The sequence below is a fragment of the Bactrocera oleae genome, chromosome 4, assembly GCF_042242935.1.
Source record: "Bactrocera oleae isolate idBacOlea1 chromosome 4, idBacOlea1, whole genome shotgun sequence".
Taxonomy (NCBI): Eukaryota; Metazoa; Arthropoda; class Insecta; order Diptera; family Tephritidae; genus Bactrocera; species Bactrocera oleae.
In genome coordinates this window covers 57,355,156-57,371,614 of record NC_091538.1, presented here as the reverse complement: position 1 = coordinate 57,371,614, position 16,459 = coordinate 57,355,156, and the positions used below count along the sequence as shown (strand labels likewise).

General features: G+C 33.2%; 1 protein-coding gene across 1 annotated transcript in view; it reads left to right on the top strand.

Moving 5' to 3' along the window:
* Nucleotides 1-16,459, top strand: part of Dh31-R (Diuretic hormone 31 Receptor) — a 258,581-nt gene that overhangs the window by 219,133 nt on the left and 22,989 nt on the right. Inside the window, 2 exon segments of the mRNA XM_070108096.1 lie at nucleotides 11,456-11,562; nucleotides 13,134-13,225. Coding sequence (XP_069964197.1) covers nucleotides 11,456-11,562; nucleotides 13,134-13,225 — 199 coding nt within the window.

The window sequence follows — 16,459 nt, the reverse complement described above, 5'->3', positions numbered from 1 at the left end:
ATACGATTATACTTTAACGGCAAAATAAGGCTCTCTCTCGCCTTTACCCCTTTCAACAACGCTAAGTTTCATTTAAGGTCTGAGAACAGAAAAAATTCGTTGACGTCAAATCCGAAGAAGACGATGGTTGAGAAAGCAACTCGAAAAAGTTTTCCAACATATTTCTGGAATTGAGACATGTCCGATTGTCCAGATTATGTGTTTCAAATTATAATCATGATATGCTAAAGACACTTGCGGTCACATGTTCCGGCACCTCCCCTTTTCAGCCAAGCATGGCCAAGACATTGCTTTAATTTCTTCAGAGTATCAGCTCTCTCTGTAAACTTAATATTACAGTCAGCCCAAATATTTTAATGAATTTTTTTATGCTTTCACCCAATAAAATATATTATATATATTATAATAAATTAGTCTTATCACGAAAAATTTAACCCATAATCCCCTACTATTCTCTAAGTGGGTTTGTAGTACAAGTGACTTTAGTGTCAGCGATCACCTTCTAAGGAATATGAAATTCGAAAACATTTGAATCTTGTTCTTAAAACCTAAAGCAATGTAACAGTGACTATTTGACTCACTTGCATTTTTTTGACAAATTCCGAAATATGATATGATATGTGTATTCACACCGAACATGTTGATCAGGTAAATCGTTAGTTCGTTAAAACACTTAACTGTGAACATAATTCTTGCTTTATCTCAGTAGTGTAGTAAACTTTGCCGAGCACAAACAGCTGACTCAATGTACCAAGTAAGAAAAAAATTATCAGTCTTGCCAGACTAGTACTTCGTTACTCGGTAAAACGCCAATCTGTTAATTTTACAGAAACAAAATGCACGTAAAAAACTACCGAATAACTACTAACGAATTAAAAAAGCCGATGTGAATGCATCTATTTTTATACACTTTATTCATGAGCGAAAGAACTAGAACAGGCTTCGATTTTTTTTGAATACTTAGAAAGTTTAATATGTTTTTTAGTTTATGACCTAGTAAAGCAGTTTCTTTTATATCGCAAACTTATACTCTCTGTTTTTACTAGTAGCGGGAAATGCCACACAAGCTCCAAATACTTTCTCTTGTTTTTGGATATGAATAATAAATCAAACAGGACTTATTATTAGTACTCGGTAACACACTTTGACTTCAATTCAAGGTTTCTGGTTTATGTACTCATATGTATAGCAAATCTCATCATAATTTTCAAAATTCAAGTTCAAAATAAGACAAAACTGATATTTGTGCTTACTCTCTATGGATTTCAAAGCCCTCTTACAAATTTTGATGAGTTGAAGCTCATACCCTATTGTCAATGCTTTCAGCCATTAATAGCAAATGCTTTCACAACAAGACCTACCACCCGCTAAATTACAAATATTTATTTAATAAAACCTGTAACCGTGTTAATGCATAGCTGAAACGTGATATTTATAAATGGCAAATACTAATGAAAAGTGTCAACCAAGCTCGTAAAGCAAAACCCAAATCAGCTGCACAAACAAAAATTAGCGAAATGCTCGTGACAGATAAGTATTGATGCATATATGTGTCTGAAAATAAAATCAAAGCAAAAGTGTGCCAACTTGAGCATTAAATGACAAGTAATGAGAGCGCAAACAAGAACCGCAAACAAAATCAAACAATGACAGCACCAACACTAACAACTTGAAATGATATTTAACATAAGCAACAGAGGAACAGGAACATGACCAACCAAGCAACAATGGCGGCAAAACAAATATTACGGCACATATACACACGCATAACAAATAAATGGAATGCCAACTCACCGAATAAGCAAGTCAAACAAGCATTTGCCTCAATAATTTAGCAAGCCATATTTTATCCACCCATAGGCCAATATTTTGCGCGCTCGTAGAGCACTCAACCGCAGCTCCATTATCCATTATGCGCCTTTTTCGCGCTGCCGAAATCACAGGCACTAAAATTTCTCTTGTTCTTTTTGTTTGTGAAACAAGTAAAATTGATAGCACGCAGAATGCTAACTGTCCACATACATACATATAAATATGTAAATATATACAAGTATATACCTATTTATGTATATGTCTGTATTAACGAAAATGCTTGTAAGATATAGGACTGCATGGTACACACCAGACGAGCATGCCACAATGCCTAATTGGCAAACATATCGCAGCGTGTTAGTCTCCCGCTATGTTTCAAGCGCTACAAGTCTCAGCATGCAATATTTTCTATATCATATACTTATTTATGTCATGGGCAGATTAAATGCAAATATAACATGTGAGAAAGTGATAACTTGCGGCAAGACAACTTTTTATATCCACGCCCACATTTATTCTTTAAGCAATATTCAATGAAAAATAGGTACTCTTGTGTCATATACAATTATTTTGGGTTTTTTCTAGACCTTAAAATACTTGCAGTCGGCTACTTTTAGGTTCAATAACGTCTGTCTGTCCACTTTTTCACCAGTTCAAGAGCAATCTTTTGATTCAATTTTAAAGATTTATCCGAAATATATTATATATGTGGATTTTTACCGATTCTACCTAGTATCGGTATTAATATTTCTTTTGCAGAGTCTAACATATATATAGAACTTGACAGAGTTATGTTCAAGTTCACTCATTTGAATTTCTATTACTTCTTAAGAATCTATATAAGAAATTTGCGTTTTTTGGCACTTTCATATCAGCCAACTTTGGTTTAAGGGGTTATATCTTGCTTGTTAATTTGAAAAAATTGAATTTACCATATATATTACTCATATAATCGAGAATAGTCTCCGAAAATTTGAAGTTGATCTGGCAAATAGTTTCGGAGATATGAATGCTGTTTTCAGTGTAAGTGAGGAAAATTTCTCCGAAACGACTAAACCAATCGAATTGAAGTTTTCACATGGTCTTCTAGATATGCATATTCGTCTGGTAATAGTTAAAGGAATAAGATTTTTAATAATCATTTTTTAATTTTATTAGCCACGCTTAAATAAATTTGTTTAAAAAAAAAATATTTTTAAGAAGCCATCATTTTATTTAAATTTAAATTTTTAACTAGTCCTTCGATCATTACCTGCATAAATAAATTAAAATCTACGAAAAAACAAAATGCACAAAAAACGCATTTTTCTGATTTGTGGACATAAGCCCTTAAATCAATAAAATGGTTGTACGGATCTGAAAGTGTTGCATACCTTAGCTTATTATATATGTATTTATTTATATACTTACATGCATTTTATAATATAGGTATAGTCAATATATTGTAGCATAAAGTATATTTTTTTATTTGTTAGTCTATCAAATTTCTGACTATTAGAACCATAATAAATCCGTCTCCCAGGTACTAGCTATGTTAAAATATCCTTAATAATAGAACTGACTTCGGTAAACTTGCCTAGGAATATTTTTGTATCCCTCCACCATTGTCCTTACATCCATAATGAAGCTTTTTTATATCTTGTAATATTCTCCTTTCAATAAAAAAAATACCAAATTTAGTTTACTGGGTTTTTACAACCACTTACATACTTATTTACTTAAGTAAAGTAGAGTTCGTATTTTTTCCGTGGTTTTTTAGTTCCATTTTTGCTCGCTATTTTCGCTGCGCTCGTGTGCAATGTACGTGACGTTTACATGTTACCATTAGCATTTTGTTTTTATATTTGTCATACCGACTTGCTTCACCCACATGTGAGCACACTGTGTATACTATATAAAGATATATATAGAGACAAGAGAAAGTACAATTTCACTCTGAAAGCATACATATAATTTCACTTTAAAAATACGCAGCATACTTAAAGGCTTTATAGCTTGTGGTGCAATACTTACTTATACTAAATTATTTATTTTAAAGTGTTTAATGCACAAAGTTTACATATCTTTTACTTGGTTTTGCTAGGAAAATATTTTTACTTAAAAATTGCTTTGCTCTTTTATAGTTCGAATATGGAACGATGACTGATTTAAACAAATTTTTGTATATTTCTTAAATAAAAGAGGGAAAATAATATGAATAACTTATTAGTCATGCTAAAGTTGACTTAATACTTTTATGCTATAAGCTAGCAAATATAATTCAGCAACAATAATTTTTATACCCTGAAGAGGGTATATTAAATATACCACATAGTTTGAAACACCTATAGACCCTTTCTGTATATATACAAACTAGTCCCCCAGTTTTTGAGTTATCTATCTGAAATTTTGCACCTGAACTTTCCTCACTAAGAAGCTGCTCATTTCTCGGAATGGCCGACATCGTACCACTATAGCATATAACTGCCATATTAACTGAACGATTGGAATCAAGTGCTGGCATGGAAAAATTTTTCATTTGACGAGATATCTTTATGAAATTAGGCATGAGTTATTCTCTAAGGCAACAATGTATCTCCGAAGAAATTGTTCAAATCAGATCGCTATGTCATGTAGCTGCCATACAAATTGAACGAGCGGAATCAAATTCTTGTGAGGGACCTTTATATTTATGAAGGGTACTATAGCTTCGGTGCAACCATACTGCGATTTTCAGAAAATTTAAGACAGTTAGTGATGCTGTTAATTGATAGCAGTATATTATACAAAGTTTTTCTATACTTAACTACTAAGTAGATCTTTCCACTGTCTCTAATACCCTTATTAATTTAATATATATTCTAACGTTTAATAAGAGCTGAATCTTGCGTTATACGACGTCACCGTTTTTTGTTTAAAATAGACTTGGCCAGCTTTGGTATTTTAAATTTTAATAGTTTGACTATTCGCTTTAATTGCGAAGTTGTTAGATTTTTAAGTTGAGTTCTGGATAAGGCTAAGCAGAAGCAGATGAGCTGCTTTCTGCCACTTTCTGCATGTGTCATCGTTACTAATGCCCATTTGACTCCCATGTGATTCCAATAAGCTGTTACCTGTCAGCAGCCCAACAACAGTCCTGCCTTTTCGAGACTGTATGACCAAAAACTGAGGTGCCGCTGCGCATGATTTTAGCGACTATGTATGTCCTTAAGGCATTCCATCTCACCTTAATTCGTATGTCAGCTTTTTCGAAATTTTGTTGTTAAGCACAATTTTAAGTCCAGTTTTGGTATTATTTTCATTGATTCTGTCCTTCAAACGCTTAAGATGTGTAACCCTATATAACAGCTAATTAAGACATCTTCTTCTCTTGAACAATAGTCTCCTCTTGAACAATAGTCGATAAAAATTATTCCATTCAACACAAAACCCTCTCCGCTCCCGTCATATACCTTTAGTTATTCGAAAAAAAAAATGTTCCCAGAATCACAATATTCCCACTATTTAAACAGAAAAAAACTTTTTTTTAACAATATGCCGCTTCAGTATACTGGCTCTTAGCCTGGATTGTAGGTTGTAAAAATCAAACAGTTTCCACTAACAATTTTTTGTGCTTGTTTGACTTTAAACTTACTACTACAAATCTGGATTAAATCTGCATTAAATTACTGAAAGTGGAAAAACATTTAAGTCCACACACATTGGTGCACTGGAATAGTTTAAAACCTAAATATATCAAAATTATTGGAACTCAAAATTGAGTTCATTACTACATATCTGCTTTAATTGGGCAAAAAAATATACCAATGTTAAGGAGACAAGTGCCGAAGAATATATCAAATTTAGCAGACATTTCGCAGGAGACATTCAAACACGCATTATCCGATCTCCATAAAGATTGTACTGAAACATTTGGCCAAAGAGCAAAGCATAACCGGCAAGCACACAGATGGAATTAAAGTGATTGTGTTATTTATGAAAGGATTAAATGGCGTAGCATTCCACGACCTACTGACACAATGGGTAATACAAAATTAAGTTACGTATACGACATGTCGTCTGCTAATGGAATCTCACTTATGTACAAACATATACCGCCCATTCAACAATAGTGTGGAGTGTAAAAAGGGCAGACTGAAATTAGATATTTGGCTGTCTGTAACAACTAGCGAAGAGCACTCGTCTGGCAATGCGACTACCCAAGCATACACAAAATAAGCTTACATTACAGTATCAAAGCGACAGTATCTGCTAATAGGCATTGCGGTTTATTTGCGGTGAGGGTTACGCAATTTTATGCGAAAAGGCCATCAACATAAATGTACAATATACCGGAAGTATTGTTGCGGGATGGTGAACTGCCAAAAATAGACCTAAACCATAGAAATACCATTCTACATCCGACTACATAAGTTGAAATGCTTGAATTGCCATACCTTCAACCACATCTCAAGCACTTTAGTGTAGTGCTGGCTATACTTTACACTAAAGTCACACACCAGCAGTGTGAGTGATATGGGTGCAAAAAGAATTTGGGTTACTATTTAAGTGGTGCATTTTTTACCCAAAACTTGAATCCCACCCGCCCTGCTACTGTTGACTAATTTTGCGCGTGGTGTTAACACTGTCCTTTGGCTAACACTTGCCACTTGGCTGGCTGGCTGAGTCGTCGCGACTCGGCAATTCAACTACCATGGCGCTCACTCCCACTGGCGCTTGGCCTCTTCCGTCTGTGCGTGCTTGAGTGCTGCTTTGGCGAAGGCGGCGCTGTTTTCGCTAGTTTTTTATTTAATATAAAAAAATACTTTCGCTTTTTATAGGCCAACTGACTGCGCTAGCTGGTTCATTATAATTGAAAGCTAGAAAGCATATTTATTAAAGCAGCTTAACTACACTAAATATATACGTGCTTTGAAGGCTGGTTGCGTTCGCCAGCAGCACATGTGTGTGTTTTTTCTGTGTTTCCTGCGGTTTCAAATGCGGTCTTTCGATTTCTATTTCACTGAGCAGCTCATGTATTTGTATTTGTTAGTTTTACTGCCACACAGCTTAGGGCTGGTACTTTTTGTTTTCTCTTTGCTGTTAGTTTTTGCTATTTGTTTTCAAACGAAATAGAAAAACGTAGACGGTCTTCTGATGCGGTGGGGTTACTTTTATTGCATTCTGTGGTCAACTAGGGTTCGCGGTGTTGCCAAGAGGCTTTAGTGATGGTTGACTTTGCTTTGATTTTATTTTTTAGGCTGGCCAGTATACCATTTTGCTGTTATTTTATACCAGTGTTACATGTGGCTAAAAGTATTTTTACTTTCTTGAGTCTTTTTGTGAAGTTTTTTTCACTCTCTTACTTATTTTTTATTTTGTTTTATAAAACATGAATAACAGTATATACATTATATATAATATATTCACGTCTCTTAGATCAAACAAATTCTGTATATTACCATTAACTAAGCGTCAAGTGCGCGGTCCAACAAAGCTCTTAATCAAACAAACCAATTTTTTTGTGCAATTGGATAGAAAAGAATAGATATAGATGAACTGCCGTACATAGAGCTTCAATATTCTTGTTGGACTGATCTAATTAAAAACTCAACTTGACAAACAAGTTATACTATACGAAATTTGCGATTAGACACGAGGCAATAATTTTCAAGTATGAAAACGCTCGATCTCATGTTGTGAGGTTAAAAACTATTTGGAAAACAGTGGTTGGGAAAATTTGCCTTACCCGCCTTATAGCCCAGACCAATATTTGCTTTGGTCGGTGTAGAACGCTCTCACTGGAATACAGTTCACACAAACACAGCTTATCAGAAATTGGCTTGATTCATTCTTGGTTGGCAAGCCGGCGCAGTTCTTTTGGGCTGGAATCCACAAATTGCAAGAAAGATGGGTAGATGTTATAATTTCAGATGGCGAATATTTTGAGTAATATCAATGTACATGTTTTTCTCAAATAAACGTTTATTTTTAGGAAAAAATTTTTACCAAATAGTCATAGACCCAATATATGGATTTTATGCTCGTCATACTTGATTTTTTGTCGTGGATAAAAATTCTGTAAACAATATTTTCAATACTTCCAATTATAAATCCAACCTTTCTCTTTGTTACACAGTATTTTTGCATTGATAGTCTGAGTTAGAATAATGCTAAATCGTAATCACATTATTTTAGAAAGGGGTATGTTCCTATTTTAGCATGCTTGAATGAGTAAGTTCAAGCAGTAGTGTAGGAGCTACTAACATTAATACCAAGTCAAGTTATTAGCTTTGAGGCCAATAAAATAAGAAAGTTACCAAATCAGACGTTTGACTAACAAAATTCGAATAAAATCCACAACAAAAGAAAGTAATTATGCTTACATAAAAAAATATTTAAATCATTGTCAGCGCGCTTATTCTTTCCAATTCAAACAGCATTCGGCTGCAACTGGATTTGCTATTTTCTTACATGTTTTTGTATTATCGCTACTAGTTGTTTACTGCCACTTGTGCATTTGGGATGTGGTTAGCTAACTTGTGCGCTCCTGCTGTTTGCTCTTTAAAACAAGCAAAAGCATTTTTTGCTGCTCAAATTGGTTCTCTTCGTTTTTCCTAAGCTCTTTACCGATATGCAACCATAAAATCCCAGTCGCGTGTAGCATATAAAATCATCTCGGGGGTGTCGTTTCGTCTCTGTCATGGATGTAATTGTGGCAACACTTGCAGTGTGAGGTCTAGTAGTCTTCGTGATTTCGATTTTTAGCGCAAATTTTGCAAACATTTTCCTTCATATTTGTTTCAGCAGTTCGGTTATCTTCGACGTGCGCGCACGATCGATTTTCTAAACACTTAACCCCGTTATTTCAGTGCAGTCATTAGTTTTTATGGCACATCCTGTCAACGGATGCTTTTCAAATGCGGTTTTAATTTTTTTACACTACTCTCCCTGCAGTTATATCCGTATCATGTTCGTATTGTTCTGCTGCGAAATCCGTTCACTCATCGACTATTAAAACGCTGGCAACGTGATACCATTTCGGCACTCAATTTGGCGGTGTCGATAAGTGCTGCTACATGTATTTTACTGTTATTTGTAGTGTCCGAGTAAAATGGTCAGTACGAGTATTTGCGGTCAAGTTTTTAGTTTTGTTTGATCCAAATTTGTTTGAGTGGAAATTTTGCGGCGGGAAAACGATATGTTATGATTTAATAAGTAATATTCTTGCAGATAGTTCACCATCATTGTTTTGGGGTTTGATTCGTGTTATGGCAAGTTGAATTGGGATGTGTAAGAATAAAAAAGGTTTTACATTTTATGACTCATTTTACAAGCGTGTTTGCCACAACGACTCTTACTTAATATAGTAGAATAATGCGATAAATTGCAGATGAAATGAGAGATGCAATCAAAATATCGGTTAAGTGCCATCGCTGGTATTGTACATACAAGTAGCGCACCACTGATACCAATTAGAGCCGTTCTTTCAAAACGATCCAGCTGTTTAGCGAATCTGGCTTTAGCGAGCGATCTCCACCTGACAAATACACCGTAGATCAGTATTGGCTTAACCACGGTTTCGTAAAGTCAAAGCACAACTTTTGGTGAGATACTCCACCGCTTCCCAATAGCTCCTTTACAACAATATAAGGCAATCAATGCATTCCTCAATATTGGGCTCTCATGATAGCTCTCTATGGGTCTAATGTACTTCAACTTTTCGAAATTCAAGTCAAGTCAAGAGTTCCCAACAGAGTGAACTATAAATAAATCCAAGTCATTTTTACTTGGGAGGTGCCTCAATCGACCTTTCGTAGTGCACGCGTATTGGCCCACTCCGCTGCGATAGTTCTGTCGCAGGGGCCTCTCGACCTCAAACCTCTCCAGGGAACTAATGGTCGTTTCTGGACGCATGTTGTTAATTGCTCTCTCAAATTCGAGAAATGTCCCCCCCCACATATTTCTTAAGCATGAGGTCTAATTTCAACCATGACACGTGGCGTGGCGTGCTGAGCAGTGTCTACTGACCTGCCTTTGCTGTAGGAATACTGCTCCTGATATGTAGATACAAAAACCTCTCCAGCGTCTTCTACCAAAACGAGGAGAGGCTAATAGGCCGGAAATTCTAGGGACTTAACATAAGCGCTCTTTCAGACGATCGGGATGAACGCCATCCTTACCTGCCTCCGAGCCTTGGAAATGTGGCCTAATCTAACACCACAGTTTCGGTAGGTGTGGGCCAATCAGCTACATGACACCATTACCGTCCGTTAATAATTATTAACTTTATTTTAAAATAATTTTAGGAAAACTTACTACATTAAAACCGAGCTAACGAACCACAAACGCTTCAACATTACAGTGGAGTATCATTTGTCAATATTACATTGAGAAAATAAAATTTTAGGAACTTAAAGTGTACCTTAAGCCAAGAAAATGTATTTCTTAATAACTGGAGACTGGTCCCTTGATATAAAGTGTTATGTTTTGCGTATTCTTTCATAATTTTTTTCTCTTTTAATTCTTTATTAAGCTGCTCCAAAAAAAGTACTTAAAAAAATCGAATGAATTCTCTTCTCTCTCTAAAGTTGCTTCCGCCGTGCGATTTGAAATCGAAAAGCTCACAATATTCGATATATTCTTCAATAAAAACGGATTGTGAGAATATATACCGAAAAGTCTGATAGACGCTCATTGACGCTAAGGGAAAACTGTTCTTGAAAATTTAACTACCATTTTCATTATATAAAGTTGCTGAATATGCAAAAGTGATATCATAGCTCCAACTTCACTGTCAGCTATCTTTCAAAATATATAATTCACTATAAAATTAAATAAGAGATATAATGCTTGCCTTTGGTTGTATATTTCAACATCAAAATTTAATTAGAAACCGCAAAGTGAGTTGCCACGCCACGTTTGCTGCCAAATTTTAACGAGAAATACAATAAAAGCGAACAAAACCGAAATTTCCAAAAGACACCGCCACAAACCGCTGAACAAGCATATTCATAGTAATTTTACATAGTATAATATTGCCACTAGCACACCTATGCAACTGCGCACATACCTTTACATATGCGATAACACACCCACAAAACAACGTTCGTTGTGGCGTATACGTAACATTCTGCTTGAATGCATTGACTGCAATATGGCACAAGCATGCGTTCACGCCTAAATGCACACAAAAAAGACAAAATACTTATAATGCATATAAACTTGAAAAGTTCAAAAGTGCCTGCAGAAGTTTTTATGTAAACTCAAAGCGCATGCAAATGCAACAACAATTTAATATTCATTAAAGCAATGAGCAACTATGCGGTGGCAGTTGGTTTCACTTGTGTTACAGAAAAATGCAATTACCTCATTTTCGCATTCATTAGCAGAGTATAATACATACATATATACAAACACCACTCACTACATTTATGCATATTTTAATAACTGCAAATATTTTTCTATTCTATATATATAAGTTCATATGTTCTGCGTACAAATTACTCACATTTGTTATATGATTATAATAAAAGCAGTGCTGCACTTTGCAAATACTCACACAACAAACTCATTAAAATTTTATTCTACATTTCGTATACTACTAACGCATCCTCACTCGTCTACACTACCCGCAATATAATGCTTTATCTGCCACACGTGTCATTCCGTTTGCCGCACACAGGATTTGCACATAAGGAATGCGGAAGCGACGGTGAATGGTACAAACATCCGCTCACGAATAAGACCTGGTCCAATTACACGACCTGCATTAATTTCGATGATTTAGAGGTGAGTTGTACAAGTATTTGTAAATACATATGTGAATATAAATCTAGAATTTTCTTAAATGAATGAAATTATGTTTTATGCGGAAAAAGTAAGTGATAACAGTATTTTATTATTTACATTTAAATGTAATAAATAATGTCGCGCTCTATTTTACAAACTGTGGCGGGACATTATAATGTAGTATACTTTCAATTAAATAAGATAAAGATTTTGATTTGAAGATAGTGTGCAAAATTATTTTCCGTCTTAAATATTTTTATATATAATTTTTAACAACCTTCCACTAACAAGCTCTACAGGGTGTGCTATCTTGTATATCTGTAAACCGATGCAGTGTTAGAATTCTACTGAATTCCGGTTTTCCTTAGTTATACAACCAATCTATTAGTAAATATGGTAGTTCTTTCATGTTTACGTACCGACATAAAAGATGACACACCCTGTACTAAATTCATATGTATGCAGTGAATCGGTTAAAACCAGAGTCTTGCGATTAAAATCAAAAATTTTGCATTTTTATAACATATTTAATGATTAGATTACTATAAAGTGTAGCAAATCGAGAAGAGTTAGTATTTATATGGAAACTCCGTTTCGAAAATATATAAACTATTATTATAAATCTGATTCATAAAATGTGTAGTGCCACAAATTTTTCGCATTTATTGTATGTTTTCTTGAACCCACAACATAGCTAAATAATATAAAAATTTTAATATTAGTCCATATTCTACTATTAAAAATGAGAAATATATATAATAAAGTAAACTTTAATTTTCAGTTAATGCAGAAAATATTATCTTTGCTACAGTAGTTTTTTTGGTTTGGTTATTTTTAGCTTGCACAAAATATTTTTTTTCTTTCACGAAATTTTGTAGATAATTCAACAATCTTAGCGCCTACTCACAATTTAAAAAAAATTTAAATTTTCACTTCAGAATTTTTTATTGCATATTAGAGTTTTTTTTTTGTTTTAAATTTTAAGTCAAAATGCGGTTTCCTCCTTAAAGTTTCAAATTCAAAAAAACATGATTTTGTTTAGGACATAAAATGGTAAGTTTACACAAAATTTTGTGAAAGAATAAATTTTTTTGTAAAAGATGAAAATCAAAAAACCCAAAAACTTCGTTTTTGGAATTTTTCACATAAATTTTAAAGTTATGTGAAAAAAGTCGACACATAAAAGTTATAGACCATTTAATGATCTAAAACATTGCCATACAACTTTTTTCTATAGGACTCGTAGTTTTGCCGGAAATCGAGATAAACTATTTTTAACCATTAAAAATTCAACCAAGCCCTTCACTTCCTTATCCCGACTACAGATCGTCCGTTAATTATTTTTCCTTTAATATTTGTTATTTTATCTTTCGTTTCCGATGAGTTTCAACATACTATGATTTTCTTTCTTTTTTTATCATTTTCAAAAATCATTTTTTGACAAGTCTATATATGCTCAGACGATGAATTTTGAAAGTTTTATTGTTCTAATATTTTATTCGCATATTTCATATTTTTTATAAAATACACTCATATATCTCTTTTAATATTTTCGTTTTTATTAATTTTAGTGGAAGCACAGCATTAATCTCTTTTATAAGACTGGTTATGGCATATCCCTGATAGCGATACTCCTATCTCTCGCTATATACACTTATTTCAAGTAAGTATTCAAAAAAAAATTTTTTTTAATTTTATATGTAAATATTAGATTATAATATATTATGTATATACATATAAGTTTTATTATTATAATATTTTAATTTAAACTTTTAAACACCCATATTTTTAAAATTAATTCCTATTTAGACTTTTGTAAAGTTAAAAGAAACTAGTTACATTTGATATAATCGATAGTCAATCCAAAAGTCCCAAATGATCGCATAATCTATACAAATTAAAAAAAAAAAAAGTTAAGCAATTTTAGTAATAAATTGCGCACACATAACGATATCGATTACCTGAATCTGGCAACTCCACAGCAATAAAATAAATAAGAAAAAACGTTAACGTCGGTTGCACCGAATACCCCGCTAGAACACACTTCACAAATAAAAAGTGTCCATACAACAACTTCATTTTGATAGATCGGTTTGTATCTATTATAGAGTGTTCCGATCTGAAATTTGTTTTTTGTGAAAATTCATGCTCTAGTGGTCCGATCTAAAACTTTTTTCGAAGATTATAACGTTGCCGTAAGGTATAATCTATGCCAAATACATTGAAGATATATCGTTAAGTAAAAAAAGTTTTCCATACAAGAAGTTTATTTTAGTCATTCAGTATGTATGGCACTTATACTCATAGTGGTCCGATGTATCATATCCGACATATCAGCAGCTTCTTAAGGAGAAAAAGACGTCTGTAAAATTTCAGAGCAAACATCGAAAACAAAGGGAGTAGTACGCATATATACAGACGCTCAGACGGACGGTAGCCTTGTCATCGACTCATAATTTTTATGACTCTAGACTTGTGAGATAAAAGCTTATTTAACTTAATTAGGCTTATATTAACATTTTAATCAAATTATAATGAAATAGCATATTAGCATATGTAAGTAATTTGAATTTTTTAAATTCGCTAAGAACATGACGCGCTACCAATTTTTTTACAAGGTTTAGTCATTTGACACACATATGATATAATTTACTACTTACTATATATCGCGGTTGAAATACTATTACACGCTTTAAACCCCTATTAAATTTAGCTCTTTCCATTTTATTCGCGTCATTTCAGTCACGTGCCCAAATTCACAACAGCAAAATGAACACTTTTTTCTCCATTTTCCATTTATTTTCCAAGCACCTTAAGCGGTTTAAAGATGAAGCACGAATGTTTATCTTGAGTTGTACACTTTGAAGATTTAAAAAATTTTAGAGAAATCAGACGAAGGTAATATTATTTTTTTTCTCATTTTATAATTAATTTTATACAAAAAAAGGGACAAGGTTCAAAATATTGAATATAAATAAGCTTGTTTTCATAACGTCCTGCGCTTTCTAAAGGATTTAGGTTTATAGGTAAAAACATAAACAAAAGCGTTTATTCCATTTTATGCCTCCAAGGGAAATAAAAATTTAAATGCTGCTAAATAGCTTCATTTGTAATTTCCAACTAACCAAACTATTTTCCTCCTAATACCCAGTTAACATTAAATACCAACTTTGCCGACCAGAATTTTATTTTGAAAAACTAAAGCAAATTAAAAAAAAAAACAGAATTTCAGAATACCAGGAAATTAATCTAAAAACAAGAAAAGAGTTAACTTTGGTTGCACCGAAGATATAATACCCTTTGACCGGCCAGTTTGTATGATAGCTATATGCTATAGTGACTCGACCGGAACAATTTCTTCGGAGATTACACCGTTGTCCTGAACAATAAACTATTAAATAAAATAAATTTGGTAAAGATATCTTGTCAAATGAAAAAGGCTTTCTTAAAAGCACTTGATTCCAATCCTTTAGTTTGTATGCAATATAATGATCCGATCTGAACAATCTCTTCGAAGGTTGCATCATTGTCTTAGGCAATAACCCATACCAAATTGCTTGAAGATATCTAGTCAAATGAAAAAGCTTTACATACAATTAATGATTCCGATAGTTCAGCAGCAACTTATATGCTGCTAATGGTCCGATATCAGTTGGTAAGAAAAGGACGGATACAAAATTTCAGAAAGATATCTCAAAAGCTGAGGGACTAGTTCGCATAACGTTTCCTTTTGGGTGTTACAAACATCGTGGTAAACTTAGTCTACACTGTTGAAGGTATAGTAAAAGCTAATTACATTAAATAATAGGTGAAAGGTTAATTTATCATATAATAATATATTTTAAATTCTTCAATAAATGCTTGCTGTTTTTTCGCCAACTTTGCGACACTCTAATAACGAGCGTGCTTTTATATAATTGTGTTTTCATCATCTTATATTTTATCTGCATTTATGAAGTCAATTGCAGTACTGGGTTTGACATTTCGATAATTATGAATAACGCCTTCAAGCGGCGAGATGGGATTTAGCTAAATGGTGTTGCTTATATTTTCCATTTCCTTTGAAAGCGCAAATTCGTAGTAGAAACTTGATTAAAATGCGCTGGAAATAACGGGGATTGTTATATGTACAAAGTTATACAATTTATTATATGGTTATATAGATATTTGGCAGACATTCTTGGTAATGCGCAATATTTCAAATCCAGTTTTAAATGTAGTGTGCAGCATTCTCTGCAAAAATATTCAAAGTACATAATTAATTGAAGCATAAAATCTCTCATGACTCCTTTTTATTATATCGTACATAAATATATTGTATTTTAATGAATGTGGAACGAGCTATTGGGAAAACTAAGTATAATTTGGAATGTGTTTTGTTAATATAAATATGTAGGGAGTAATATACACTAATAAAAGAAGTTCCTCGAACCTAACACAAAAACTGAAATAGAGGATTTTCTCTTTCTTTCTCTATGCTTGTCTTCTTGGGCAACAAAAAATAACTTGGAAGCAAATAATTTTCAGTTATATTAAAATAGCTTGAACAGGCGATCAGAAACTATCATTAGTTGTTATTTCATTTAAAAAAAAAAAAATTGTTTACTTCAACAAAAATAATGCTATATGACCTTGGCGCAAAAATAATTCGTGTTCCAATTCTCATATTGTTCCTACCTTAATTTGCACTATGCGACTTTTATGTAGTTTATATTCTAATTTGTATTTGTCATTTCTTACTTTCGGCATGATAATAACCAAACTTCGTTTCGCTGAGTTTGTTTAATGTTTGTTGTTGCATATTTCGAAGTTCACAGAAATTGTAGGAGAGACTTAATTTATTTCATTGTGATCCGCACTTTTTCGCCTAGTTTATTATAGCAGTGCTATAGCGAAG